This window comes from Talpa europaea (assembly GCF_964194135.1).
Source record: "Talpa europaea genome assembly, chromosome: 16".
NCBI classification, from domain to species: Eukaryota; Metazoa; Chordata; class Mammalia; order Eulipotyphla; family Talpidae; genus Talpa; species Talpa europaea.
The window spans coordinates 46,554,868-46,579,044 of record NC_140084.1 but is presented as its reverse complement, the minus strand read 5'-3'; the positions used below and the strand labels follow the sequence as shown (position 1 = coordinate 46,579,044).

Sequence of the window (24,177 nt, the reverse complement as noted above, 5' to 3'; positions counted from 1 at the left end):
TTAGTCATCGGACATCATAGCGAGGCGGGGGACCTTCGGAGTGGTCAGATAGGGGGACAGAGCAGAACTGGAGTAACTCAGGCTGTTGGCTCCAGAAGCGGGTGTGTTGATGGGGCTGGCAGCTGAGGGTGGGGAGATGGTGGTCAGCACCACACCACCCTCATCCAGAGAGCGCTTGTAGGGGACGGGAGTATCATTCCGGAGGTCCTGGAAGGCCAGGTAAGCCTGGAATATCTGTGGGCAGAAAATGGTGGACTGAAGGCTGGCTTGGGCGGGGTGGGGAAGGAGCTGCCGGTGCAGAGGGGCCCATGCCTCCCTGCCCCAGGGCACCCAGCACCATCCCCAATGCTGGACTTTTGTTTGCTCCCAGCAAGGGTTACTACTTCCTTTTCCATATGTCCAGGTCCCCCAGGCCCTCCTAGGTCACAGAAAGGGCTAGTGGAGGCCCTGGGAGGGACCCCTCTGACCCCATCCCCTGCAGAGGGTGCCCAGGGAAGGGGCTCTCCTCACCCAGACAAGGATGGAGAAGAAGGCGAAGGCGATGGCCGCCCTGGCGCTGCTGCTCCCCAGGAGGAACTCTTTGGGGGGCGAATGCTGCCACTGGTTGGCCATAAAGCAGAAACCCACGAACCAGATGCCTGTCCAGAGGACTGTGGGGTCATGGAGAGAAGAGGGGTAGGGGAAGAATTGGCTCAGGAAAGGCATCTGGGGTCTCGATTGGCCTCTTACTCCCAGCCCTCAGGAACACTCATGTCCTGGGGTGGAGCAGCCCTGTGCACAGAGAGGCCGCTGGCCACCCCTGGCTATGTACATCTCCATCAATTCAAATAGAATTTAAGACAGTGCGGCCCCTTGGTTGCACTGGTCACATCTGAAGTTCTTGGTAGCCACATGTGGCTGATGACTCCTGAGTTGGGAGTGCAGATCCAGGACATCTCCACCCTCAAAGGACGTTCTCTGGGATGGTTCTGCAACTGCTGACCTTTAAGGGCCCTGAGATGCTGGGACCGGCCTGGGTGGAGGAGGGAGAGGTAGGGGAAGAGTAGAGATCAGCCAGACTGGGAAGAAGGAGTCTGGAGCCCCGAGGACAAGGAACACCCACATATTTAACACTTACTGTGCCAGGCTCCCTTAAGCTAGGGTGCTTGGCTGACTGACCTTGCTTAGAAGCCTGGACCTGCCACTCAGTAGCTATGTGCCCAATTACATAAACAACTCATTTCTCAGTTTCCTCCTCTGTGAAATGGGTATATGAACAAGATTTGCCTCCACAGGCTGGTTCTGAGGAATAAATGAGAGAGGCACCTGGTGCCCTGGACTCCAAGCTTGACTTTGAGCCTTGGGACGCACCCAGGAAAGGTCAACCTCAATCACTACAGGCGTCTTGCTCTCATTTTATCCTCAGAAAACCCTTATGTGTGTGAGGGGGGGGTTACATCCCCACTTTTCCCGCAGCTCACTCCGGGGGGGGAGAAACACTCAGGCCCCCAGACAAGAGAGGAGGCACCAAGAGGAGATGGGAACCCATTTCTGTCTGACTCTGTACTCCTGCCACTGGGTGACTTTTCAAGAAAAGTTATGTGAAAAAGACGTGGCTATGAGCCCAAAGCTGGATAGAAGGGGAGGCTTCTGGAATAGCCTGAGGGTGAAGAGGTGACCTTTACCCTGAGTCTAAAGGAGGATAATTCCTCAGGAGGAAAGAGCAGGTGCAAAAAAGCTGCAACAGGGGAGCAAGGTCAGAGGCCAGCTGGTTGGGTGAAGAGGCTCTGGGGGGCCAGGGACAGCTCTGGGGCTGGTCCCCAGGGCTCACCAGCCAGGATGAAGTCCAGGAGCTGGAAGGCTGTCTTGAAGCGGGTGTTGGCAATGCGGGCCTCCTGGGCATCCAGAAGCAGGAAGAGCAGGCTGGTGAGGAAGGCCAGGAGGCCAGCTCCCACTGCAAAGCTGCAGGCCGGGGTGTGGCTGTTGAGCACACAGTGCAGTTTCGAGGAGTCAGCCTTGTTCTGGTAGCCATCCGTCAGCAGGGAGGAGAATACGACGAGGGAGAAGACCTGTGTGGACGGAAGGGGGGTTTCCAGGGCCCAGAGTAGAGCTCAGCAACTCCTAAACCTGTTCAGACCCCCAGATCCTGTGGGGAGACAGCAGGCCCTGCCTTGTGTCCACTGGGCCCTGTTCTCAGCACTGCTAAGCTCCATGCCTCCTGCCATGCTTCTTGCTCCTGGTTCTCTCTTGCTGGGTCCTCCAATCAGGAACCTCAGCCTGTTACCCACAGGGCCCCAGAGGGGTCTTTCTACACCCTGCCCATTCTAGCTCTCTTGGTGCCTCATTTCACTCCTCCCTAACTCACCTACACTCTCCTTCAGTCACCCCAAACTGGTACCGGGCACCAAAGCCAGGTGCCAAATACTTGGCACAGGGCCCCATGAAGAGCTCAGTCAGTATTTGCCATCAGGATTATTCTCTCCACCTCCAAGTTCTTCCCGCTGCCTGCAACTCTTCCTTCTCCCACCCAGCTCGGGGTAATTCCTATTCACTTTTTCAAATAAATTTGTGAAGCTCCATGATTGATGTTTGGATGTGGTAGAGACACACAATAGATTACTATTCAGCCATGAAAAAAGGATTAAATTTTGCCATTTGCAACACCAGGAATGGATCTGGAAGGGATAGGCTCAGTAAAATAAATCGGGGAAAAGACTAATACTGGAAGATTTCACTCATTTATGGAATAGAAAGAGAACAAAACTAAAAACAAAGCCTTAGATATTGACAAAAGAATGGGAAGTTAATGGAGGGGAAAGAAGTGGGGAGGGAATGGACAGATTGGTTGGTGATGGGTAGTGACTGATCATTTGTTGGTGGGCATAGTGAGAAAATGTACTCCTGGAACCTATAGGGTGTTGTAAACTAATGTCACGTCGATAAAAACTATTTATAAATTTGTGAAATCTTCTAAAGACACAGAAAAGTACAGAGAGGAATATAATTAACATTCAGCACCTAAAAATATTACCTACCATTTTGCTTTTCGTGTGTGTACCTGGAATTATCTTTCCCCTCAAACAAATACAACATCACAGATATGGTAGCCCCGTCCCTCTTGTCTGTCAATGCTGCACACAGTGCACTGTGGTACAATTGTCTGCATCTCAGCTGGTCTCCTACAGTGTTTATATTACACAGTATTGAAATTCTCCACAAGCACTAGCCTGCTTGTGTCATTCTTACAGACTCCCTAGGAAGTGGGCACTGAATGTTATTCCCTAATGGAATGGAGACACAGAGTGGACAAGAAATTGTCCAAAGTCAGATTGTTAGAAAATGGCAGTGCCCGGATATGAACCGAAACGATCCAGCTCCTGAGTTGGCCTTTACCCGCTACTGTATTGCCTTGAACTGTACCAGACACCTTGAGGGGTTCTAATCAATGCAATCTAGTAAGGATTTCCAGGCCCAATTATCTGTCCCAGGCAACTACAGCGTGGCGTGGCAAGGTCCACACCTGATGTGGAAGGAACTGGGTGTGCATGGGATGGCTGGTAGGAGTTGGTCCAGGAAGACTTTCTGGAGAAGGTGCCACTTGTAAGGAATGTTGTAGGGTGAGAAAGGCTAAGGAATAGGGATATCGTCTGGAGGATAATAGGGAACCACAAAGGATCTGTGAGCAGGGGAGGGGCAGGGTCACTTTGGGGTACATGGAGATGGATTGGGAAGGGGGCAATAGGGAGGGAGGAGGCTGGGACCTGGGGTCCAGGAGAGAGACAAGGCTTGAGTGGAATTCATGGGGCTGAATTTAGTCACAGGAGAGATTTGAATTGCTCTGTAAAGAATGAATTTTTTGGCAGAGGGAGATGGGCATGGCAGGTGTGTGTGCTGGTTGGGGGAGGGGGGTCACGGGGGGGATGAGGAGCTGCATGTGCAAAAGCCAGATGCTGCAGGATGGGGCTCCCATAGGGAATGGAGGAATCTCTTTAGGGGACCTGATGTGAGATAAGGCTAGGGTGGGCCAGGACCAGAGCCTGACAGGCCTTGAACCCCAGACTCACAGGCCTAGACTTGGGAGCTGTTGAAAATGAAATTTCTAACTTGGATTTAACTTTATGTATGGATGGCTTCTGAGGCTGGACGACCAGTTCTGGGAGGTGGAGAGATCTTTAAGGTCATGGTGGCTTGGCAAGGCCAACAGGTCAGAGAGGAGATTGGTGAGAAGACCCAGGCTAGAAACCTGGAGATGAGAGCTGAGGTGAATCCAGTGATAATCAGGATGTAAAAGTGAACTTGGTGATTGATTGGCTCTGGTGGTGCTGGAGACAGAGACAGGGATCAGGGAAGGAGGTGAGGGGAAGGGAATTCATTGAGTCTGCTCCTAGACAGGCTCCACATGGGATTCTCTGTCCTCAGGGTCAAGCACTGGATTGAACTCCAGCTAGTGTGTGCTGAAAACCTGACTGATTTTGGGTCCCTTCTTTGCTCTTGTTCTGCCCTTCAGTGTGGGGTAGGGAAAGACAAAGTACTGGCCCCCAAACCCCTCTGCTTCTGGCCATCTCCTCTCTCGTTGGCCTTAATTGCCTTCTCTGAAAGACGATGACAAGTGGTCACAATGACGACCAGGTGGATTCACATCTGTTCCCCACTAGGAGTGGAAGAACTGAGTCCACAGAAGGGCAGTGTCTGGGCAGTGCCTGGTCAAGGATGGGACGGCCCATCGATCATTTTTGAGTCCCTGTTCCCTGACTTGCACCACCTGCCTGAAGCTTCACACCAGCCCCACATGGTGGATGTTCCTCAGTCATTTGTTTCACAGGTGATAAATCGAAGCCATTAGGGAGGAGTGGAAAGAGCCAGAGCCTCTGACTTCACCAGCTGGGTGGCCCAGGGCAACTCGCTCACCGCCTGGAGCCTCAGTTTCCCAGTCTGTGTCTAGGCTGTGAAAGAGGAGGCATGGGAGGTGGGATGGAAGGGGGCTGGATCTAGGGAGATCTTGTGATCTGCCCAGAGAGGGGATGTGTCCTGTCAAGGTTAGTCAGTGGGGAAGGGGGAGTGGAGTTCAGGCCTCCTGACTTCCAAATGCCTGTGCTCCCATCTGTCCATTAACCCTAAAATCCTTTGGTTGTGGTGAAGAAGGGGGAGGGAGGGCGCTCAGCTGGGTAGGAGGGACTCTGGCCCTAGGAAGCCAAGTCCAACCTCCTTCCACACCCTTCCTGGCCTGTCCCCAGGGAGGGAGCAAAGATTCATCAGTTAAGGCACCAGCTGGCAAATGGCAGCAAGAAGGACAAGAGCACCAGCTGCCCAGAGACACCCTAGGGAGGAGCCAGGCCAGGGGGGAGGAGGGGAGAGTGGGCAGGCAGGAAGGAGGATAGAGGTAGCAGGCAAAGTCCGTGACCAAGATGGCTGGCGGCCCTGCCCTCCTCCTTCCCCACACCAGGCCACAACAGCTGGGCCTCCACTCCCTGGCCACCCGCCTTTCCTTGCCAGGCTTGGGGGTGGGAGGGTGGATCCCCATTTTGACTCAGTTGCCAGCTGGGTAAATCACTCAACCTCTGTAAGCCTCAGTTTCCCCTTGGGTCAAACACGGTCACAGATTCCCAGTTCCAGGTAGGTCATGGTAAGTGAGAAGAGCTGACATGAGGCAGGGACTGGAGACTGAGACCTGGAATTGATAGTTCCCCTCTTCCCCTGGGAGAGAGCCGCCTTGGACACAGGTCCCCACCACTATGCTGTCCTAATAATAATAATTTGGGTGTTTCAGGAAAGATGACTATTTGCAGGAACTGCTCAGTTTCTAGGCATTGATTTGTTTCATTTTCACAAGTCCTTCCTATGAGCAGGGCTTGAGTATCTTCTTTTCACACCTGGGAGGTGTGAAAGGTTACATTACTTGCTCAAGGTCACATGGACAATGGGTGACCTTGCACGTTAGTTAACCAAAAGGGACACTTGAGAATGAGAGGTGCTGCTGCAGCTAGTCATGCCAAGACTGGCCCCAGCAAATGGGGGAGTGTGTCACCCTACAAGGACAGCCTGTGGCTAAGCCAGGATTCTGGGTCAGGCCTGTCTGATTCCTTTCTGACCACAGTTTCCAGCAGTGGGGGAGAGGAGACACACTGGATTAGGAATGAATGGGGAGGCCCTGGGTTCCATCCAGGTTACCCCTCCTCATTGCCATGATCTTGGGCTTCATCAAAATTCATCATCTCCCCAGATCCCAGTTTCCAGCTCCATCAGAGGAGAGCCATGCAGGCGGAACAGAGTCTCAGGTTTAACTCTTTATGTAGTAAGGTTCATCAGAGAGGGGCAGTGATTGGCCTGAGGTCACACAGTAAAGTTTGGGCTGAGGATTTGATGCCAGATGTCTTGACTAGTCAGGAATGTGGTAACGAAGGTATGTAACCATGGTGAGTAACAGAGGCAGGGAAGCACATGCATATTATGAAGGCAGGATACAAATGCATGTAACGAAGACATGCAGTGAATGTATGTAACAAAGGCATGGAATGAACGTGCAGAAAGCCCTCACTTGCATAGTGCTTGGCACAGAGCAACCACCCAGGACCTGGCATTGTAGATCTGTCACATAATCTCTGCCCCTCTTTCTTCCTGGAGGCCCAGCCCCTCCTACTCTCTTTGCCCCTTGTTTAGGAGGTGGAAAACAAATGGGCTCCAGCATCTCACACCCTTCTATTTGAATGTGGATTGTCCCCATTAATGTATAGCCCTAGCCACTGCTGCTTAGTGGAATCTTCTGCCATGATGGAACGTTCTAGCTATCCAATATGAGAACCACCAGCTCCATGGCCACTGAGACCAAGGAACAGAATATTTCCTATTTCGTTTAAATGAAGCAAGACACATGGGCTGCTGGCTACCCTGTCGGATAGCACAGATTTAAGACTTCTTTCTTGGGGTGGGAAGGGGAAGAGGGAAGATTGGGAGGGGAAAAAGAGACACTTCTCTTTCTCTGATCCTCAGATTTCTTATCTCAAAAATGGAGCTCATGGCACCACCTTGGAAGGATTTCTTTCTTTCTATGAGTTCATTGTTGTGCAGATTAGTGCAGGGCCTGGACTTAGGTGCTCAGTAAAGGTGACTTGGCCTTCCCTATCTGACCCTTCCATCTCCCCATCCCCACCCTGCTCCCTCTGCACTGTGTCTGGGGGCTGAGAACGCCTATGTCCAGTCACCCAAGGGGCCATCAGATCACAGGGGGGTCTCACCCCTGCAAAGATCCGAGCAATTGTCTTTGGTCTCTTCAGAAACCGCACCGCTTCACTGTCAGCCAGGTCCTGGAGGCTTTCAGGGATGTGCATGGTGGCTGCTCTGCTTCTGAGGCCTGGAGAGGTGGGGACGGGGAGGCTGGGTGCTGTCTGCTGCTGTCCGGGGTTCTCCACGCCCACCCTGGAGCTCAGCTGCTGCAAGACGAAGCGGGATGTTAGGGTCTGGGGTGCTGGGTAAAGGGGCTACCAGGAGTAGGGGCATGGGTGAAAGGGTGCTAGGAGGCCCCAGGAAGGAAGTTGTGTGGGTAAGGGGTTTTCCGGGGTTGTCAGGAATTGGGCTATGGAGTGTGGAGGATGCTGGGGGTCCCAGAGCTTAAGGTGCAGGGTGAGAGAGTTATTGAGGATGCTTTGAATTGGGGTGCAGGGAATGGGGCTCCTGAGATTTCCAAATGTAGGGGTACACGGCATCCTAGAGTAGAGGGTATGGGTGAAGGGGCTGCTGGAAGTCCAGGGAGTCAGGACTGCTAAGTGAAAAGGCTGTAGGGTGAGGGGGTTATCACGGTCCCTGAGTTGGAGGTGTAGGGTGAGGAGATCCCATTCCAGCAAGAAGGGATGGGGAGAGGGCTGGGATATTTGGGAGTCATATCCCTCAGACAGGAGCCAGAGGGCCCATCAGGACTGTGTTCTGAGAGGACACAATTTCCAGGGCATAGGGGAGATGGCATGGAGATGAGAGGCCCGGTGAGGTCTGAACCAGAGGAACCCCTTACAGGTTTGGCGCTTACAGCAGCCATCATGGAGAACTCAGGCATCTCAAGGTCCATTTTAGGCTGTCCTAGGGATATGGAGTTATTTCCTTAGAATAACCCCTCCCTGCCTTTAGAATTCAGGGGCAGCTTCACAAACTCAAGCATATTTCCTCCAGTTGAGAGACTGGACCTCTGATGTGGTGGGTAACATGGACTCAGAACTAGGCCATCCCCTCAGAATTAGGAGGCCATGCCCCTCCCCCACTAAGCTACCTTCTTAGAATTGGGGTCTTCCGTTTAAGGACGTGGAATGGAGGTGGCAGGGCTTCGAGGTGACACTGCCTGACACAGTCACCCCTACTCTGGAGGCCCTGTTTGCGTCCCCTGTAGGAGCGTTCTTCCTCTCGCCCACCCTCCCCTCCTGGTCCCTGGCACCACCTCAGCCTTCTTTTGGTTCCGCTTTTTCCCGCCTTTTCACTCCGTCACAGCTGATTGGCTATTCCCAAGTCCCGCCCCCTTTCTTTTCCCGCCTACTCAGGAGCGGACACGAACGGGGGCGTGGTCTCAGCGGACGTTGGGCCGCCCGCCGTTGGCCGGTTGCGCGAGGGAGCGGTCTCCTGCCCTGCCCCCTGGCCCTCATTCCAGGAGTCTCGCGCCCGCCCCCCTCTCTCTGAAGCAGGAGGATAAGACGACCCTTTTGTAGCGCATGCGCCAAATAGGTTTGCGGTGGAGCAAGGCACATAGAATGCGCATGCGCAGTTGATGAGCCAGTGTATATACTGAGATAGAGCACAGTTACGCAGCTGCGCATGCGTGTTATTGCTGACTGAAGCCCAACCTCAGGGGCCCAAGCTGCCCCTTTCTGCACATGCGCAGGAGGCTCAATGACAGTCGAGCGTTGTCTAAGGTGAGGGAGCGGGCGAAGGATTGCATGACCCGGGAGGGCGCTCCGCACCCCCAGTGTAGCCTTTCCGACATCTCCTCTGCTCCTAAAACCCACCTCGGCGCCTAGATTACGCAGAGGCTAGTTGTACTATCACAGCGTCACTAGGCCCGCAAAACGCCCCAGGACCTAAGACCTCTGACCCGTGTCTGGGACTCCGGCCAACTGAGCAGTGTAGGAGGAGACTGGCAAGGGGGGCTAAGAGGCGGGCGGAAGGGCTCTGCGCCCTGCCTGGGATCGGGACGGCCCCTGGAGGTTGAACGTGGAAGTGGAAAGGGCGCTTTCCCCCCAGGTGACCTTTGCACCTTGCCCGTTTCCCTCGTCTAGGCTCCGGGGAAAGGATCTAGCCATGCTGCATGTGACCCGGGGGGTCTGGGGATCCAGGGTCCGAGCATGGCCCCTGCTGCCAGCGCCCCTCAGGCCCCCCCGGGCGCTGTCATCGCTGGCGACCAAGATTGGGGAGTACCGCAAGATGTGGAACCCCACGGAGCCCCGCGATTGGGCCCATCAGTACCGCGAAAGATTCATCCCATTCTCCAAGGAGCAGCTGCTCCGCCTATTGATACAGGTACCGGCAGTCCAGGGAGCCAAAGCCTGGGGACTACAATTCCCGGCAGGCTTCGCGGTGGCAGGACCCTATACGCTATCGGGGGCGCCTCTTGGGAGTTGTAGTTCCAATTCTCATTCCCACGGGGCGTAGAGTGAATTGGTATATTCTAAGGGAAGAGCGCTGAGATGCGAACGCACCATAGATCCCAACGCACCATAGATCCCAACGCACCATAGATCCCAACGCACCATAGATCCCTACTCTAGATTGCTCTAGAGGAGGGAGGTTTGAACAGGCAGTCGCTGGAGCATGGTTTTCCCTTCTGCAAGTGGGTTTAACACTCATCTTCATCACTACTATTGCTTCTACTTAATGATTATTAGGAATGTATAATCATAATTGCTATCAGACTGAGCTCTTACTACGTGGTATTGTGCTATTGTGCATTTCCCATGTATTGTTGAATCATAAGAACAACCCAGTAAGAGACATATCACCACCATCCCCATTTTACAAATGAATTCTCTAGAATCAGGAGCAGGGAAGTGATAGATCCAAGATCATGACATCATGCTCCAGATCTGAACCCAAGCGACCTGACTACATAGCAGGTGGGGACGAGGGTGAGGTGATTAGGCACTTACTTGACCCTGAGAGACCCCTAAATTTTGCATCCTTAGACACCTCATTCACCTCACCCTGCTCCTGGTCCTGTTTCTGTACTTGAACTCTTACCTCACTATCAGCATCATTATCATCCTTGTCATTGAGAATTATCATGTATCCATGTAACGATTATTATTCATGTACTAAGTCTTGGACTGGACTTTATACTTACATACTTAAGTGACACCTGTATAGGGACACACATAATGACAAAAAATTCTCACCTTCAGTTTCTGAGAAAGAGGGTGTGGTCCTGTGTGCTAGTAAGGAGCCAGGCTCAGGCACTGAGGTGGGAGGACGAAAGAAGCCCTTCAATGTATGTGCCTCGGAGTCTTAGCTTCTCTTTGAACAGACACTCAGCAAGTAGCTTTCCTGAGGCCATTTCCCCCTTTGAAAAATGAGAGAAAGAACTCTATCCACCCCCTTGCCTGCTCTGGAGGATAGTATGATGCAGGCCAACAGTGCCTGGCACACAATAAGCATTGTGTGGAGGTTGGCGAGTAAGTGTCAGAGCAGGAACTTGAGCCTTTAGCTGTCTCAGCACCTCTTTCTTTCTTTTTAAATTACATCCCCAAAAGATGCGAGGGTCCCTGGTACTGTGCTGGACCATGGATAAAACAATGATAGCAACCAGGTCCCTGCTCTCAGGAAGCTTCTGTTACAGTGGGGCCTGACCAGGACTCAGGTGCAGATGAGTTCAATCTCATAACATGATGGGTGCTACTGGGAAAACAAAACAGCAATGTTATGGAAAGCATCATGTGGGAATCCTTAGATTGGGGTGGAATTGAGATTTAGGGGATGCTATTTAAACCATATGATTTTCAGTCTTCCAGGTGACCTCAGATTCTTGGTCAGTAAAATTGGTTCAGCTTGACCTCCTCCTAAACCAAGCAAGAACTTTTTTTCTTTTCCTTGTTTATCTGTTTTTTTTCTTTATCTTTATTCATTCTATTTTTTTCTTTGTTTTGGCCTTTCATTTATTTGCTTATTCTACTTTCCACTGGTGGTTTAAATTTTTTTTTTTTACTTTATTCTTTGGGTTTTTTCCTTCTTTTACCTTTTCTCTGTCTTCTTTTTTCCTTTCTAATTTTTTGGTCTTTCATTGCTTACTTCTTTGCAATTAAAATATTCTTTGTTCTTATCTGTTTTTTTCTCTCTTTTTCTCTTTCATTGTTTGCTTTTTTAATAGTTTAAAATTTTTAAATTTTTCATTTTATTCTGTTTTTTTTAAATCTTCCAAGCCAAAAAAAAAAAAAAATTAAAACCCCGATTCTGATTGTGTGTATGGGCTGTCAGGGAAAGAATCCTCTCCCTCCCCACTTCCCTACGGGAAGGGGAAAGATGCCTAAAGAGTAGTGTTGCTTCCTGAATTAACAGGAATTCCATTCCAGTCCTGCGCAGAAGGCTACTCTGGAGGAGTTCTCAGCCCATGTGGACTTCTGCACCTTGTTTCACTACCACCACATCCTGGCCCGACTGCAGGTGAGGATGGAGCCCTTCTGGTCCTACGGTGCTTGTTTGATTACCCATCCATTCTGCAAAAATTCTCCGAGCACCTGTTTGGAGCCTGACTCTGGTCTAAACAGTAACTAGAACAGAGAAAGCTACACACTCATGGAGGTGATATTCCAGTATGGGGGGGATGATAAATCAATCAATACATTCAAAAGATGATACCCTAGAATGATGAGTGGCAAGTGCTCTGAAAAAGAGTGAGGCAGAGTGTGGGCCTGTGTTAGGATGGTCAGGGAAAGCTTTCATATCAAGGTGATAGATGAGTTCAGACTGATACAAAGTCGAGGGGAAAGCAAATGCAAAGGTCCTGTGGTAAGAGTGGGCCTAGAGTGTTGGAGGAACAGCAAAGCCACTGCTGTGGCTGGAAGGGAGTGAGGGAGGGAGAGAGGGTAGGAGATGAAAGCAGGAAGGGAAGGGAGCAAATTGGGCCTGACCTTGTGGGCTGTGGTAAAGACTTTGTTTTTGACTCTTGAGTAAGCTGGGAGCCCAAGGGGGCTCTGAGCAGAGGAAGTCTATGGAGTTGATTTCAGAGTTACTAGAATCCTCTGACTGTTGTGCAGGCCAGAAAACTCATCCAAGAGTTGGTTATGTTTGTCATGGTGAGAGAGAATGGCAGCTCCCACAAGAGCAATGGCAGTGGAAGTGGTGAGAAGTGGTCAGATGCTGGTCACAGTTGGCAGGCATGAGCATTTGGCTGTGTGGGCACAGTGATGAGGGAGAGAGGGGAGGCAGGGGTTGCCTCTGGCTGTTCTGACCTGCTCCTCCGGAAGGATGGCGCTACCTTTTACTGAGATCAGAAGATGGGGCGGAGGCGGGAGCCAGATCTGCAGGGAAGATTGAGAGCTCAGTTTTGGACTTAGGAATTTGAGCTGCCTGTTAGCCAGCCTGGTTGACACAATGTGGGGTCTGGAGGTCAAGGGAGGGCCCTGGATTGAGAAACAACCCTTGGGAGGATCAGGATGACACTAAATGAGACCACTATGGGGATTAACATAGACAGAGAGGAGAGGTGGCTCTGGATTAAGCCCTGGGGAAGGCCAGTGTGGAGATCAAGAAGGGAAACTGGTACCGATGAAGGGCACAGACAAGACAAGATGTGGCCAGAGAGGATGGTGGAGCTCTAGGGGAGTGTGGTGTCAGGAAGGAAAATCCTCAGGGTCCTTCTCTTTTCAGGATCCTGCTAGTATTGGGGGTCCCCAAGACTACCCCCAAATTCAGTGATTTTTCTAGAGGACCTCAGAGCTCAGGGAAGCTGTTCTGCTCCCAGTAATCATTTACACAGCAAAACGTTAGTGATTAAAATTAGAGGAAAGAGGGGCCTCCCCGGTGGCGCAGCGGTTGAGCGCTGGGTTGCGAAGCTGCCCGCGGCCTCTGCGGCGCCGGTTCGATCCCTGGCTGCTCCCCGGCCTCCAGAGGAGGGTCCCACATGGCGCGCAGACCTCTCCTGCCGCCCGCTGCTCCCCTCAGCAGTGTACTTCGGTCCTTCTGCCTGCTCTGCTCCCCGCTCTGGCTCTGGTGAATTCTCTCGCCCTCCCGCGCTTCTGACTGTACACAGTGCATGTATAAACAAAACAAACAAACAAATAAATAAATAAATAAAACATGCCTCTATTTAAAAAAAAAAAAATTAGAGGAAAGAGGGGCTTCTCAGTAGCACAGGGGTTAAAGTCTCAGCACTATCAAGCTATCACCAGCCACCGTGGCACAAGTTTGATCCCCACCCAGGGAGCTGACCCACATGGCACAGCAGATCTCTCCTGTTTTGCCCACTGCTCCTCAGCAGTGTATTTCAGTAGATCCACCTGTTATTCTCCACACTCTGTCTCTGGTAAAACCTCTCACCTCTCCACACACCTCTGGTCTACACCCAAATCTTGTATGCATAAATAAATAAAAATGAATCTTTAAAAAATAAAATAAAATTAGAGGAAATAGGCAGATGAAACCAGGATCAGAACAGAACAGGTGTAAGCTTTTGGTAGTCACCAAAGACTTGGTGTTCCAAGTTTTTATTGGTTACTCAGCCCTTTCAGGGGTCAAGTTGACACCGAGGCCCACCATAAAGCACATTGTTAGCATAGATTATCAGACAGGACTTTCCAAGGGCTTCACAGGTTCCTCCCAGGAGGCAGTAAGGGCCAGGCCTTTGGAATGTGTGGAGTTTGCATAGCCCAGACCTGCTGAGTTGACCCTTTCCCCATACACAAAAGGTCCCCCGTTTTGCTTTGTGGGCTCCCCAGCCCCTCATGGCTGAGTACTTGTTCTTTATCAGGCTCAGCAATCCTGCCTTTAGCACTGAGAACCAGCTGCCATCAAGATTCCTGACTGCCTGAGATGTAGTTTCCTACCCATCATGACCTGCCTGCCTTTAGACTCTTACTTGGAGCTCCTGTGGCCTCTAGAGGCAGAACTTGGTTTTTTTTCTTTTAAACTATTTAAAATTTGTTTTCTTATAAATATTTAAATACGTATAAACATAGAAAAGATATATAGGGGGAAAATGCATATACATATTCCTACAGAGGCAAGGGATTTGAAACCAAGTTGCTGAAAGGGGCAGGGTGGAAGCAGCAGAGGTGGCAAAGACACACTGGATGACCATTGGCTGATAACCTGAATCACTTGAGAAAGCACCTCAGGGCAGGGAAAGAAATAGGACAGCTCCAGTTCAAAGTCAGCATGACTTCATTGTTCACTGCCCTTGCAGTTGACCTTGGCCAGTGATCTCTCTCTAACCCATATTCCCCTTATTCACTTATCGAATCCACTTGACAGATACTGATTGAGCACCTACTGTGTCCCCCAATGGCTCCAGGTCCTGGGGATACACGTGGGTGAACATGACAGATGGCTGTGTCTGCCTCATGGTTTATGGTCTCACGAGGGAAAGAGACCCTCAACAAAGTGAAGAAGTCAAATATGCTAGGGGTTGTTAATGACTCAATGTAAGGTTGCCAGCCAAAGTACGGGGCGTCCAGTACGTTCATGTCTCACTGTCGCCATAACAAATGTCCTCCACCTGGGTGGCTGAAAACAAGACATTGATTTTCACATTTCACGAGGCCAGAATCCTGAAATTCGTATGTGGGACCCCTGAGGAGTGGTTCCTTCTGAAGGATCTAAGGGGACACCATCCTGTGCCTCTCTGCTGGCTGTTACTCCTGGGTTTGCAGACACATTTGCTCCCATCTCCATCTCCATCTTCATGTTACCCACCTCTCCGTGTCCTTTTCTGTCTCTTCCAAGGACACACTCATTGGATTGAGGACCCACCCGAACCCAGGATGAAGTCATCCGTATCCTTACTTTCATTGCCTCCTGGAAAACTCTGTTTCCAAAGGAGGTTGTATTCTACAATTCAGAGGGAATCTAGATTTTTAGAGGACCTTCTTCAGCCTGTTAAAGATGAATTTTAGATAAGCTATAATTTTCATTTTATTTAATTATGTCCCATGTACTACAATCTTCAAATGTTGCATGGGACTCACTTAAACTGAAAAATTATTGATTGTTGATCTCAATGTTGAATTCAACTTGGCATCTTGTCATTTGTTTTGTGCTAACCCTGGTAACCCTAATTTAGGAGAAGAACAAAGGAGTGATATTTGCAATTTTAGGCAGGGTAGTCCTGGGAAGCTTTCCCTAAGTGGCTGACATTTGAGCAGTGACCTGAAGAAGTTTGAGAGTGAGCCTTGGGGGCCTGAGGCAGGAGTGTGTGTGGCGGGTAGGGGGAACAGCAGAGAGACTGGTGGGGCTAGAGCCAAGTGAGTGAGGGGGACAGGACTAGAGATGAAAGCGGCAGGAGACCAGGGCTAGATCCTGCTGCAAGACCTTGTGGGACACAAGGAGGACTTTGACTCTAAGTGAGGTGGAAGCCACCTCACTGCTCAGAGGACTCAGCAGAGGAAGGAGGAAAGCTGACTTAGATTAAAACATCTGCCCTCTGGTGGCCATGCGGAGAACAGACTTGAAGTGAGGATGTGAGCAGGAAGACAGCAGCAAGGCCAGGGCAGCAATCCAGAAGGGGGGATTTCTGTCTATAGTCTTCACATCCTAGGTAAATCATGTATCGCTTAACAACCTTCTGGTCAGTTACAGGCCTTCTGTGGTGGTCCCCATAGGCTGTACCTTCCAGCCAAGGTGTGAAACAGACTCTACCATCACCAGCTGTGTAATTATACTGTAATTTCAAACAATGATTAAATGGCCTGAGGACATGGTTTCTCAGAACTGCCTGTTAAGTGATGGGTGACTCTGCACATCCAGAAAGCAGAATTCTGGGTGGACACGGGAACTGCAATGGGGCTGCTAGGTGGTTGGGGATCTGGGAACTATGTATGAATATATGGCCCACGACTATTTTCTGCACTTGGTACCACTAGGATTTGCTCATAGGTTGAAAGTGTGAGGAAGAGAGGAGCCTGGGAAGATGGCCAGGGAGCAGATTGGTGGAAGAGTTTCTGAGCCTGAGTTCACGACACAGTGATTTGGTGGGAATGCCTGTTGGAGCCTGTGTGGAGAGGCCCCTGGACAATCACATGGAGGTGCTGAGCAGGATCTTGTCTGTGTGAGTCCAGAGCTCAGGGAAGTCATCTGGACTGGAGACAGAAATCTGGGGGTTGTCATTGGACAGATGGTGCTTGAGGTCCCCAAGGGAATACTTGAAGATAAAAAATGGCAGCAGTGATTGCCATGAAGACCCAATGACATCAATCTCTCTTGCAGCTGGTGTGCATGTGAGGCCCAGTGCTATGTGCTGTGCTGGGCTCCATTGAGGGAATCTGGGCCATGATAACATGCTGCTTTCAGTGAGCTGGCCCTTCAGACAGTGAAGACCAGGGCACCACACGTGCAACTGGCTGGCAAAGCTGTGCTTGGTCTCTGTGCCAGGGTTGGTGTGCACATTAGTTGGCGTTGTCTAATGTGGTAGTCACTGTCCATATGTATTTGTTTCAATTTGAAGTAATTAGAATTAAGTAAAATATAAAAAATCTACTCCCCCATCATATTCACCATGTTTCAAGGACTTACTAGCTACTGGTGGCCAGTGGTGACCTACTGGATGGCACAGATCTTTATGTTGCTGCAGAAAGTTCTATTGGACAGCACTGCTAACCCCCCTTGAATGCTGTCAGAAAGGGCGAACACAAATACGCAGGTCTATGACATCTACAGTGTGCCTTTTAGATCTGGCACCTATATGCAGCCCATGCCCTGCCCAACCACATAGACTGGCAAGGGAGTGGAGGAAGCCTTTTTGAGAATGAAAAAGGAGCTGTAATAAGTTGGAAGAGTAGGAATACAAGAGCAGAAAGGGTAGGAGATAGTGAGGGAACAAAGGAGTGTCCCTGAACAGCGTGTGCAAAGTCCCTGTGCCTGAAGGAATAAAACCTACGGTGTCTGGTTAGACTGCCTAGAGGGATTATGGTTTGAGGCCCTGGCAGGCTTTTCAGGCTGTAATATGGAGTGTGGTCCTGCTAGCTGCAGGCACAGGGGCCTGGAGAGGGTCATCACACGGCAGTGGATATGTGACTCCTGATCTAACACTTTCTGGTTGTGTGACCAGTTTCTTCATCCTTGAGTGTACCCACAATCTCTCCCATTGTGGCATAGCCCATCTTCCTTGTCTCTGACTTTCTCCCTAGGCCTTGTATGACCCTATCAACCCTGACAGGGAGACCCTGGATGAGCCATCACTCACGGACCCCCAGCGTCTGTCCAATGAACAGGAGGTGCTTCAGGCTCTGGAGCCCCTGCTGGCCCAGGCCAACTTCTCTCCGCTGTCTGAGGATGCCCTGGCCTATGCTCTGGCCGTCCACCACCCTCAGGATGAGGTCCAGGTACCAGTCTTCCTGAGGAGAATCCCAACTCCCAGGAGGCCTTTGGGCAGGAGTAGAAGCTTAGGGAGGCAGAGGCTGCTAGGAGTTGTAGTCCTGAGCACAGTCATACCTTTGGGGAATTAGAAAAAGGTACCTCTCTCTCAGGTTACTTCTTGCCATCTGTTGGAAAAGTATCATAAGACATACCTAGGATTAGAGATTTTCTGCCAGAAAATTATCATAATAATTAATATGAAAGGCTCGGGGCCTCCCTGGTGGCCCATGGGTTAAAGACAGAGCTGTCAAGTCACTGCCAGCCACTACAGCATGAGTTCCATCCCCGTCTGGCCAGGGAGCTGACCCACATGATGCAGCAGGCTTCTCTTGTCTCCCTGCTGCTCCCCTCAGCAGTGTATTTCAGTAGATCCACCTGTTCTGCTCCCCACTCTCTCTGGTGAATCCTCTCACCCCCTCCTCTGGCTTACACCCCAGTTCTTGCATGTATAAATAAATAAACCTTTTTTTTAAAGATTTATTTATTTATGCATACAAGAGCTGGGGTACAGGCCAGAGATGCGGGGGGTGAGAGGATTCATCAGAGACAGAGTGGGGAACAGAATAGGAGGATCTACTGAAGCATACTGCTGAGGGGAGCAGCGGGTGAGACAGGAGAGGTCTGTCTCGTCATGTGGGTTGCTCCCTGGACAGCCAAGGATCGAACTTGTACCCCAGAGGCTGCGGATTGCTTCATAGTGCAGTGCTAAACCCCTTGCGCCACCAGGGAGGCCCAAATAAATAAATTAAAAAAAAAATAACACGAAAGGCTCATCCTTAAAAAAAACAAAATTATAATAAAGATACTAAAATCTTTAAAATTTCCATATTTTGGTGATTTTAAAATGTTTGTTTAAGTCATATATTGTCAGCTCTGAAATTGGGATGTGACTTCCAAGTCTCAGTATGACATAGTTTAATGGGCAATATTTTTCTTTTATCTACTTCACTTCATAAAGTAATGGACTATCTTAAAAATCAGTGGCATCTTAGATTCTAGGAAATTATGGTTATAAAGGTGACTAAGATAAAATGGTGCCATCTTAGATGATGTGCCATTGTGCAGTATACAACATGGACAGCTGCACATGACTGCCCTGCCTAGACACTGGGAAAGGGATGAGGAGAATCATTGTGTGGAGAGGCATCAGATTCCAGTATCCCACGTTCACACCCCAGCCCATGCTCAGCTGCCTCTTTTTCCTTTGTCCCCCATTGGCAGGTGACAATAAATTTGGATCAATATATCTACATGCAGTTCTGGGCTCTGGGCCAGCGAGTCGGGCAAATGCCCCTTAAGTCCAGCGTGGGCTCCAAGCGTGGCTTCTTCATCAAGTCACCCCCTGCAGAGAGGTGAGGTGGCCCTTGTTCCCCAGATGCAGCGAGAAGGGAGCAAGGTTAGAGTCGAAAGGGGACTGACAGGTCAGTGTCTGGATTTGGGTGTCTGGGGCCTGGGTGGGCAGTTGAGGAAGCGGGAGGGATGCATCACCCAAAGGCTGACTTTTTTCCAAGGGAGAGTAAGTACTGTAAGTCCCAGGGAAGGAGAAAAAGCAGGGATGCTATTCCCCATTTTCCAAATGAGGAGAATTAAGGCTCAGAGAGGAAAGTTTAGTGGCAGAGCGGAGCGGCACAACCAGGTTCTGATGAACATCATAACTTTAACAGATGATATGCAAATACAGGGTGGGGTCAGGAGAGCCAGATCTTCCCACAATTGGCCAGTGGACCTATAACTCACTCAACCTTTTATCAACTACTTTTGTCAAATATAGTCACGAATCCAAAAAAACAGAAGGAAACAAAATGAACGACAAAAAAGCCCTCATGTCTCCGAAACCAGTAATTCCACTTCCTGAATCTACTCCAAGGAGATATTTATACTTGGAGACTGTGTGTTCAATGATCTGTCTCTCACCCTGGGCACTAAGCTCCACAAAGGCAATGACTGATTCATTTTCGGTCTCTCCAGAGCCCCATAGTACTCTCTGGCACTCTGAAACGTATGCAGAATTTGAAAGTTAGCTGAACAGAAGAATTTTATTCAGCTCTTCATTTGTCAAGTATATAAAATCAAACGCAGCCTATTTGTCCAGTAACAGGGGGTTGCATTATTTAACGAATCCCCTCTTGTTGGGTACTTAGTTTACTTCTGCTTTTTCCTTTCTCTGTCACTGAGTAGCTTGAAAGGACTGTGTGACTGCAGAGTCAGGGCTGTGTCCTGAGATTGGAGGCTTCTTGGGGTAGTCCAGGCTGCCCTTACTCCCCGTCTCTGTTCTCCAGGAGATACTTTAAGCGGGTGGTGCTGGCAGCCCGAACAAGGCGGGGGCACCTGGTTCTGAAGAGCTTCAAGGACACACCTTTGGAGGGCCTAGAACAGCTGCTGCCTGAGCTGAAGGTGCGCACACCCACCCTGCAGCGGGCGCTGCTCAACCTCACACTCGTCGTGTCTGGTGTGATGTTTTTCGTCAATGTGGGCATGGTGGTGCTATCAGACCTCAAGATGGCCACCTCCCTGCTGTTGCTGCTCTTTGCTGCCTTCATGGGCCTGCGTGCCTCCAAGGTAAGAGTCCACCCCCATGCCTTCCCAATCCCTGCTTCTTGGAATTCAGCCAAAAGTTAGGTCACTCTGTATTTGTGATTTATTTCATATATTATGCCCGCTTCCTGCTGTTTCATGCCCTCCTGTCCCCTTCTTCCCTCTTCCTCTCCCTCTACCCCCACTTCCCTTTTCTGCTCTTCTCTCCCCTCCTTCTTTACCTTATTTACTCATCACAACCTTGGGTAAATGTCTCGATCTCTCTGCACTTCAGAATCTCATCTGGAAGGTGGGGATAACATTGAGTCCACCTTGGAGGGTGGAGGGTTGGTTGAGAATTCAACAAATGAATGTTCACGGCTCCAAGAGGTGGGGAAGGACATGCTTTTCAAACCAGACTGCCTGGGTTTGAAGCTAGCTCTGCAAACCTTCTTCCTGCTGTGTTAAAGGAGCTACCTAACCTCTCTGTGCCTCAACTCCCACGTCTGGAAAGCAGGGAGGACAACAGCATAGGGCTCTTGCAGGGATTCAATGAATTCTTTACATGCAGTGCCAGACAGTATCTGTCCAGGTATGTGTCTCCAGCAGAGCAGGTGTGGCAGTGCCTAGGTTGCAGGGGGCGTGAGGAAGAGGGGATCTTGACCCAGGGAAGGCCAGAAGAGGGACCCAAAAAAAGATTCTCCTCACAACAACTCCATAGGAAAAAAAGTCTGAATTCATATTTTTAGGGAGCTTTTCAGTCTTACTGAAACAAAGAATTTCCCCCCTAGAAGCTACTAGTATGATAGAAAAATTAAAATCATTATTCTTTGTAGGCCATAAATGTACTGTCTTTTTAAAAATATGCTAAACTAATAGAAAGGTTGGTTTTTTGAAAAAAAAAAAAAACTGATATAAATATGAATGGATGAATATGTCTCCGGGGCTGAGAATAGAGTCTGGCATACGGTACAAGGGGTGATATAGGAGAAGCAGCTGTGAGGATGAATATTACTAACCAGCTATTATTACTGATGATTATTATTACTAATTGGAGTCTGTGTTTCCCCATCCTGCCTGGGTGTCACTCTTACTGAGGATGCTGTCTTATAGTTTATAAATGCAGTTTCTAGGATTCCAGCCTAGATGAACGGAAGAGGAAACTCTGGGCCTAATATTTTTAACTATTCTGCTCCACCTGAATACAGGGCCGCTTCATACAGTTGCACAGGTTGTTCACCATTCAAGGATTGGTGGTGGAGGGGTGGCTGGGGCTGACACCCCACTTGTGTTTTGCTGGTGGGGCCGTGGGCCCCGTCTCAAGGCTGAGTCAGCCTGGAGGGCTGCCTTTTACTGACTCTCCCCAGTGTTGGCACCGGCCCCAGGCGTGTAGGTTGGCTGGAGGCATCCGTGGTACCCAATCATTCCTGTGCTGGTTCATTGGTTTTCAAGCTGTTTTCAGCCATCCCCACGGGCTCTTAGGAGGACTGGTAATAAATCCCGCAGAAAATAGCCAGGGAATGCTTGCTGAGAAGGACTGGCAGCAGGGAGCCATTCGTGCTCAGAAGCAGGGGTCACACTTTGAAAGGGAAGGATTAGGCCTGGTAGAGAAAGGGCTGGGTGAGCGCATTGTGGGATCTCTCCCAAGTTGGAGAAGTGAGCTGCAGAGGGTGGGAAGGTCCTTGATTGCCAACATAAGGGCCCTGGGCTTTATCCCCAGGGCAGCAGGGAGCCTTAGAAGCACTGTTAGCATGGAGGGAGGGCAGCTACCAGGGAGGAGTGAGGCGAAGGGCCAGACTAAAATAGGGAGGCGGGTGAGAGGTGTCAAGCAGAGTCCCAGCCCAGATGGGTTTTGTCCCACCTCTCAGTGGCTCTGGGGGGCTGCGGAGTCTCTTGGGTTCTTAAGGGCCTAGTTTAAAACCCAGTTCATGAATTAATTTAGTGGGTAAAAGAGAAGAACTTCTTAAAAAAGGAACATTGTTTCATAAAAAGTTCCACGGCTACACCTGCAATGGTCTAGAAATCCTTGAACCAATTCATAATATATGGCTCAGATGAGCAGATCAGTGCAGCAGTGGCTAAAAACTGTTGACCTGTCTTTGTGTGTGGGAGCTTTACCACTCCCCATTTTCCAGTCACAGGCAATGGCTTCCTATTACATTGTAACAGAATATATATAGTCGGGCCCCATTCCTTGGACCTGAACAGAAGCGATCTGGGCGGTGTGGGAGTAGGCCAGGGAGCTGGCTGAAAGGGCGGTTCCATCGTGAGGGCTGTTCTGCCTGCAGATGTTCGGACAGCTGCGCAATGTGCAGGCGCTGGAGTTGGCCCACATGCTCTACTACCGCAGCACGTCCAACAACTCGGAACTGCTCAGTGCACTGGCCCAGCGTGCCCAGGACGAGCATACCAAGGAGGCGCTGCTGGCACACAGCTTCCTGGCTAGGAGGCCCGAGGGTGCAAGTGACCTGCCAGAGGGTAGGACTGGACCCTAGGACCCTACAGTTATGGCCCTGCCCACTATGCCACAGCCCCGCCCTTAATATGCCACGCCCCCTTGTGGGAGGTGGGTTCCCATACCCAAGGAGATTGTCTCTGCCCTGCCCCTGCAGGACCCAAACTCATTCTAAGTCCCAAGTGGCTCCACCCTAATGAGACAGCATCCCCACTCCCCCTGGTAAAGCCTACCCATTTCCAACTTGACCCCGACCCTCAACCCCGTTTCTGAATTTGATGAGTGTAGCCCCTCCCTGGGATAACCTCACTTTCCTGACCTCAAGCTAGATAGGGTCTTGGATCAGACTCCTGCTGTGGTATACCTCCCGGCTACTTAGGCCCCCACACTCCCTGTGAATTCATTCCTGTACATGAGGCCACATTTTCCCAGCAAGTGATTCTTGTTTATTCTCTCCTGTTCTTTTCCCAGCAAGAGCCCCCACCCTTACCTGAGCAACAGGATCTGCAGGAGAGTTTGGCCCTAGATGAGAGATCTAGTCAGACCCTTTTAGGCCTTGTCCTATTCCCCTTCTGGCTTCAAGTATACCCTCCCTCCAGTCCCCTCCAGCCCTCCAGGCCTTCCTTCCTAGTACCAACGTCACCTTTTCACACCTTCCTTTCCCCCCCCACCCCCACAGAGACCTCCAGGTGGCTCCAGTCTGAGGTGGAGAATTGGCTTCTGGCGCAGTCAGGCTGTGAGGTGGCCTTCAACGGAACTCGGGCCCTGGCCCACCTGCAAGCCCTGACCCCCAGCATCGGGATGTACCCACCTCCAGGTTTCCCCAAACTAGACCCGTTGACTGTAGTTACCTCCCAGTTCCCCCAGGCAGCACCAGTAGTGAGCACGCATGATGGAAACCTCTGTGCTGCTCAGCCCAGCCACCTGGTTAGGGACTAAGCTCCGCCTTCTCCATGACAAGCTGTCAGTTACAGCTGCTAAGCTTTACCACTCCCCATTTTCCATTCACAGGCAATGGCTTCCTGTTACATTGTAAGTCTTAAATCTGCCAATCAAGGCAGCCTCCACTTACTGGGCCCACCTCTTAGGGTTAACAGCCAATCACAGCTTATTAGCTCTGCTTCTAGTCCATTTCTTAGGCCCACCCCCGTTTGGCTGAGGATGGCACAGTTGCTAAACTGTACCCTCCCAAGGCTATATATCATTGTCTTTTTAGCCTGTTCTGGGCGAACTGCCCATCATATTCACCAAGGAGGAGCTCCAGTCCACAGCCAATGAGATGTTTTTTTAGCCCTGTTCTCTGGCTAACTGCCAGTGACAGCTGCTGGGCACCATCAGCCTTGGGCAGCCAGTTGTTGCTGCCTAGAAGCAACCAGTAAGAATTTCTAAAGGAAACCTGATCTTTCTATCAATTGCCTCTGCTTGTAAGGCAGGCAGGCTGGCATCTGGTCAGCCACTTACTAGCTTGTCCAGGCTAAAGGGGTTGGGAGACTTGTGCCAGGCACAGAGCTGTGGGCCAGAGACCATTCTTACTCCAAGACTCACTTCCACTGGGGCCCCCACAACTTCAGGTGCTTTCCCTCCCCACATCCCTCACCCTTTCTAAAGAAACTACCTCGGTCTGCATTTCCCCTCAACAATGGCCTGTGCAATATTTATCAGTCTATCAGTTTCTCCTGTCCTCTCTCCAAAAGAAA

The 24,177-nt window shown here is 50.5% G+C and overlaps 2 protein-coding genes across 2 annotated transcripts; one reads left to right on the top strand and one right to left on the bottom strand.

Moving 5' to 3' along the window:
- Nucleotides 1-7,304, bottom strand: SYNGR4 (synaptogyrin 4; the record flags this gene model as incomplete). Its single annotated transcript, XM_084257388.1, has 4 exons — nt 1-234; nt 511-650; nt 1,811-2,048; nt 7,212-7,304. 4 exons carry the CDS (start codon nt 7,302-7,304, stop codon nt 1-3), a joined length of 705 nt encoding a protein of 234 aa, XP_084113514.1.
- Nucleotides 7,305-8,844: 1,540 nt separating this feature from the next.
- On the top strand, nt 8,845-23,771 carry TMEM143 (transmembrane protein 143; the record flags this gene model as incomplete). Its single annotated transcript, XM_084256970.1, has 9 exons — nt 8,845-8,867; nt 9,231-9,471; nt 11,500-11,604; nt 17,283-17,477; nt 18,733-18,863; nt 19,791-20,070; nt 22,314-22,503; nt 23,160-23,359; nt 23,697-23,771. 9 exons carry the CDS (start codon nt 8,845-8,847, stop codon nt 23,769-23,771), a joined length of 1,440 nt encoding a protein of 479 aa, XP_084113096.1.
- Nucleotides 23,772-24,177: the final 406 nt, after the last annotated feature.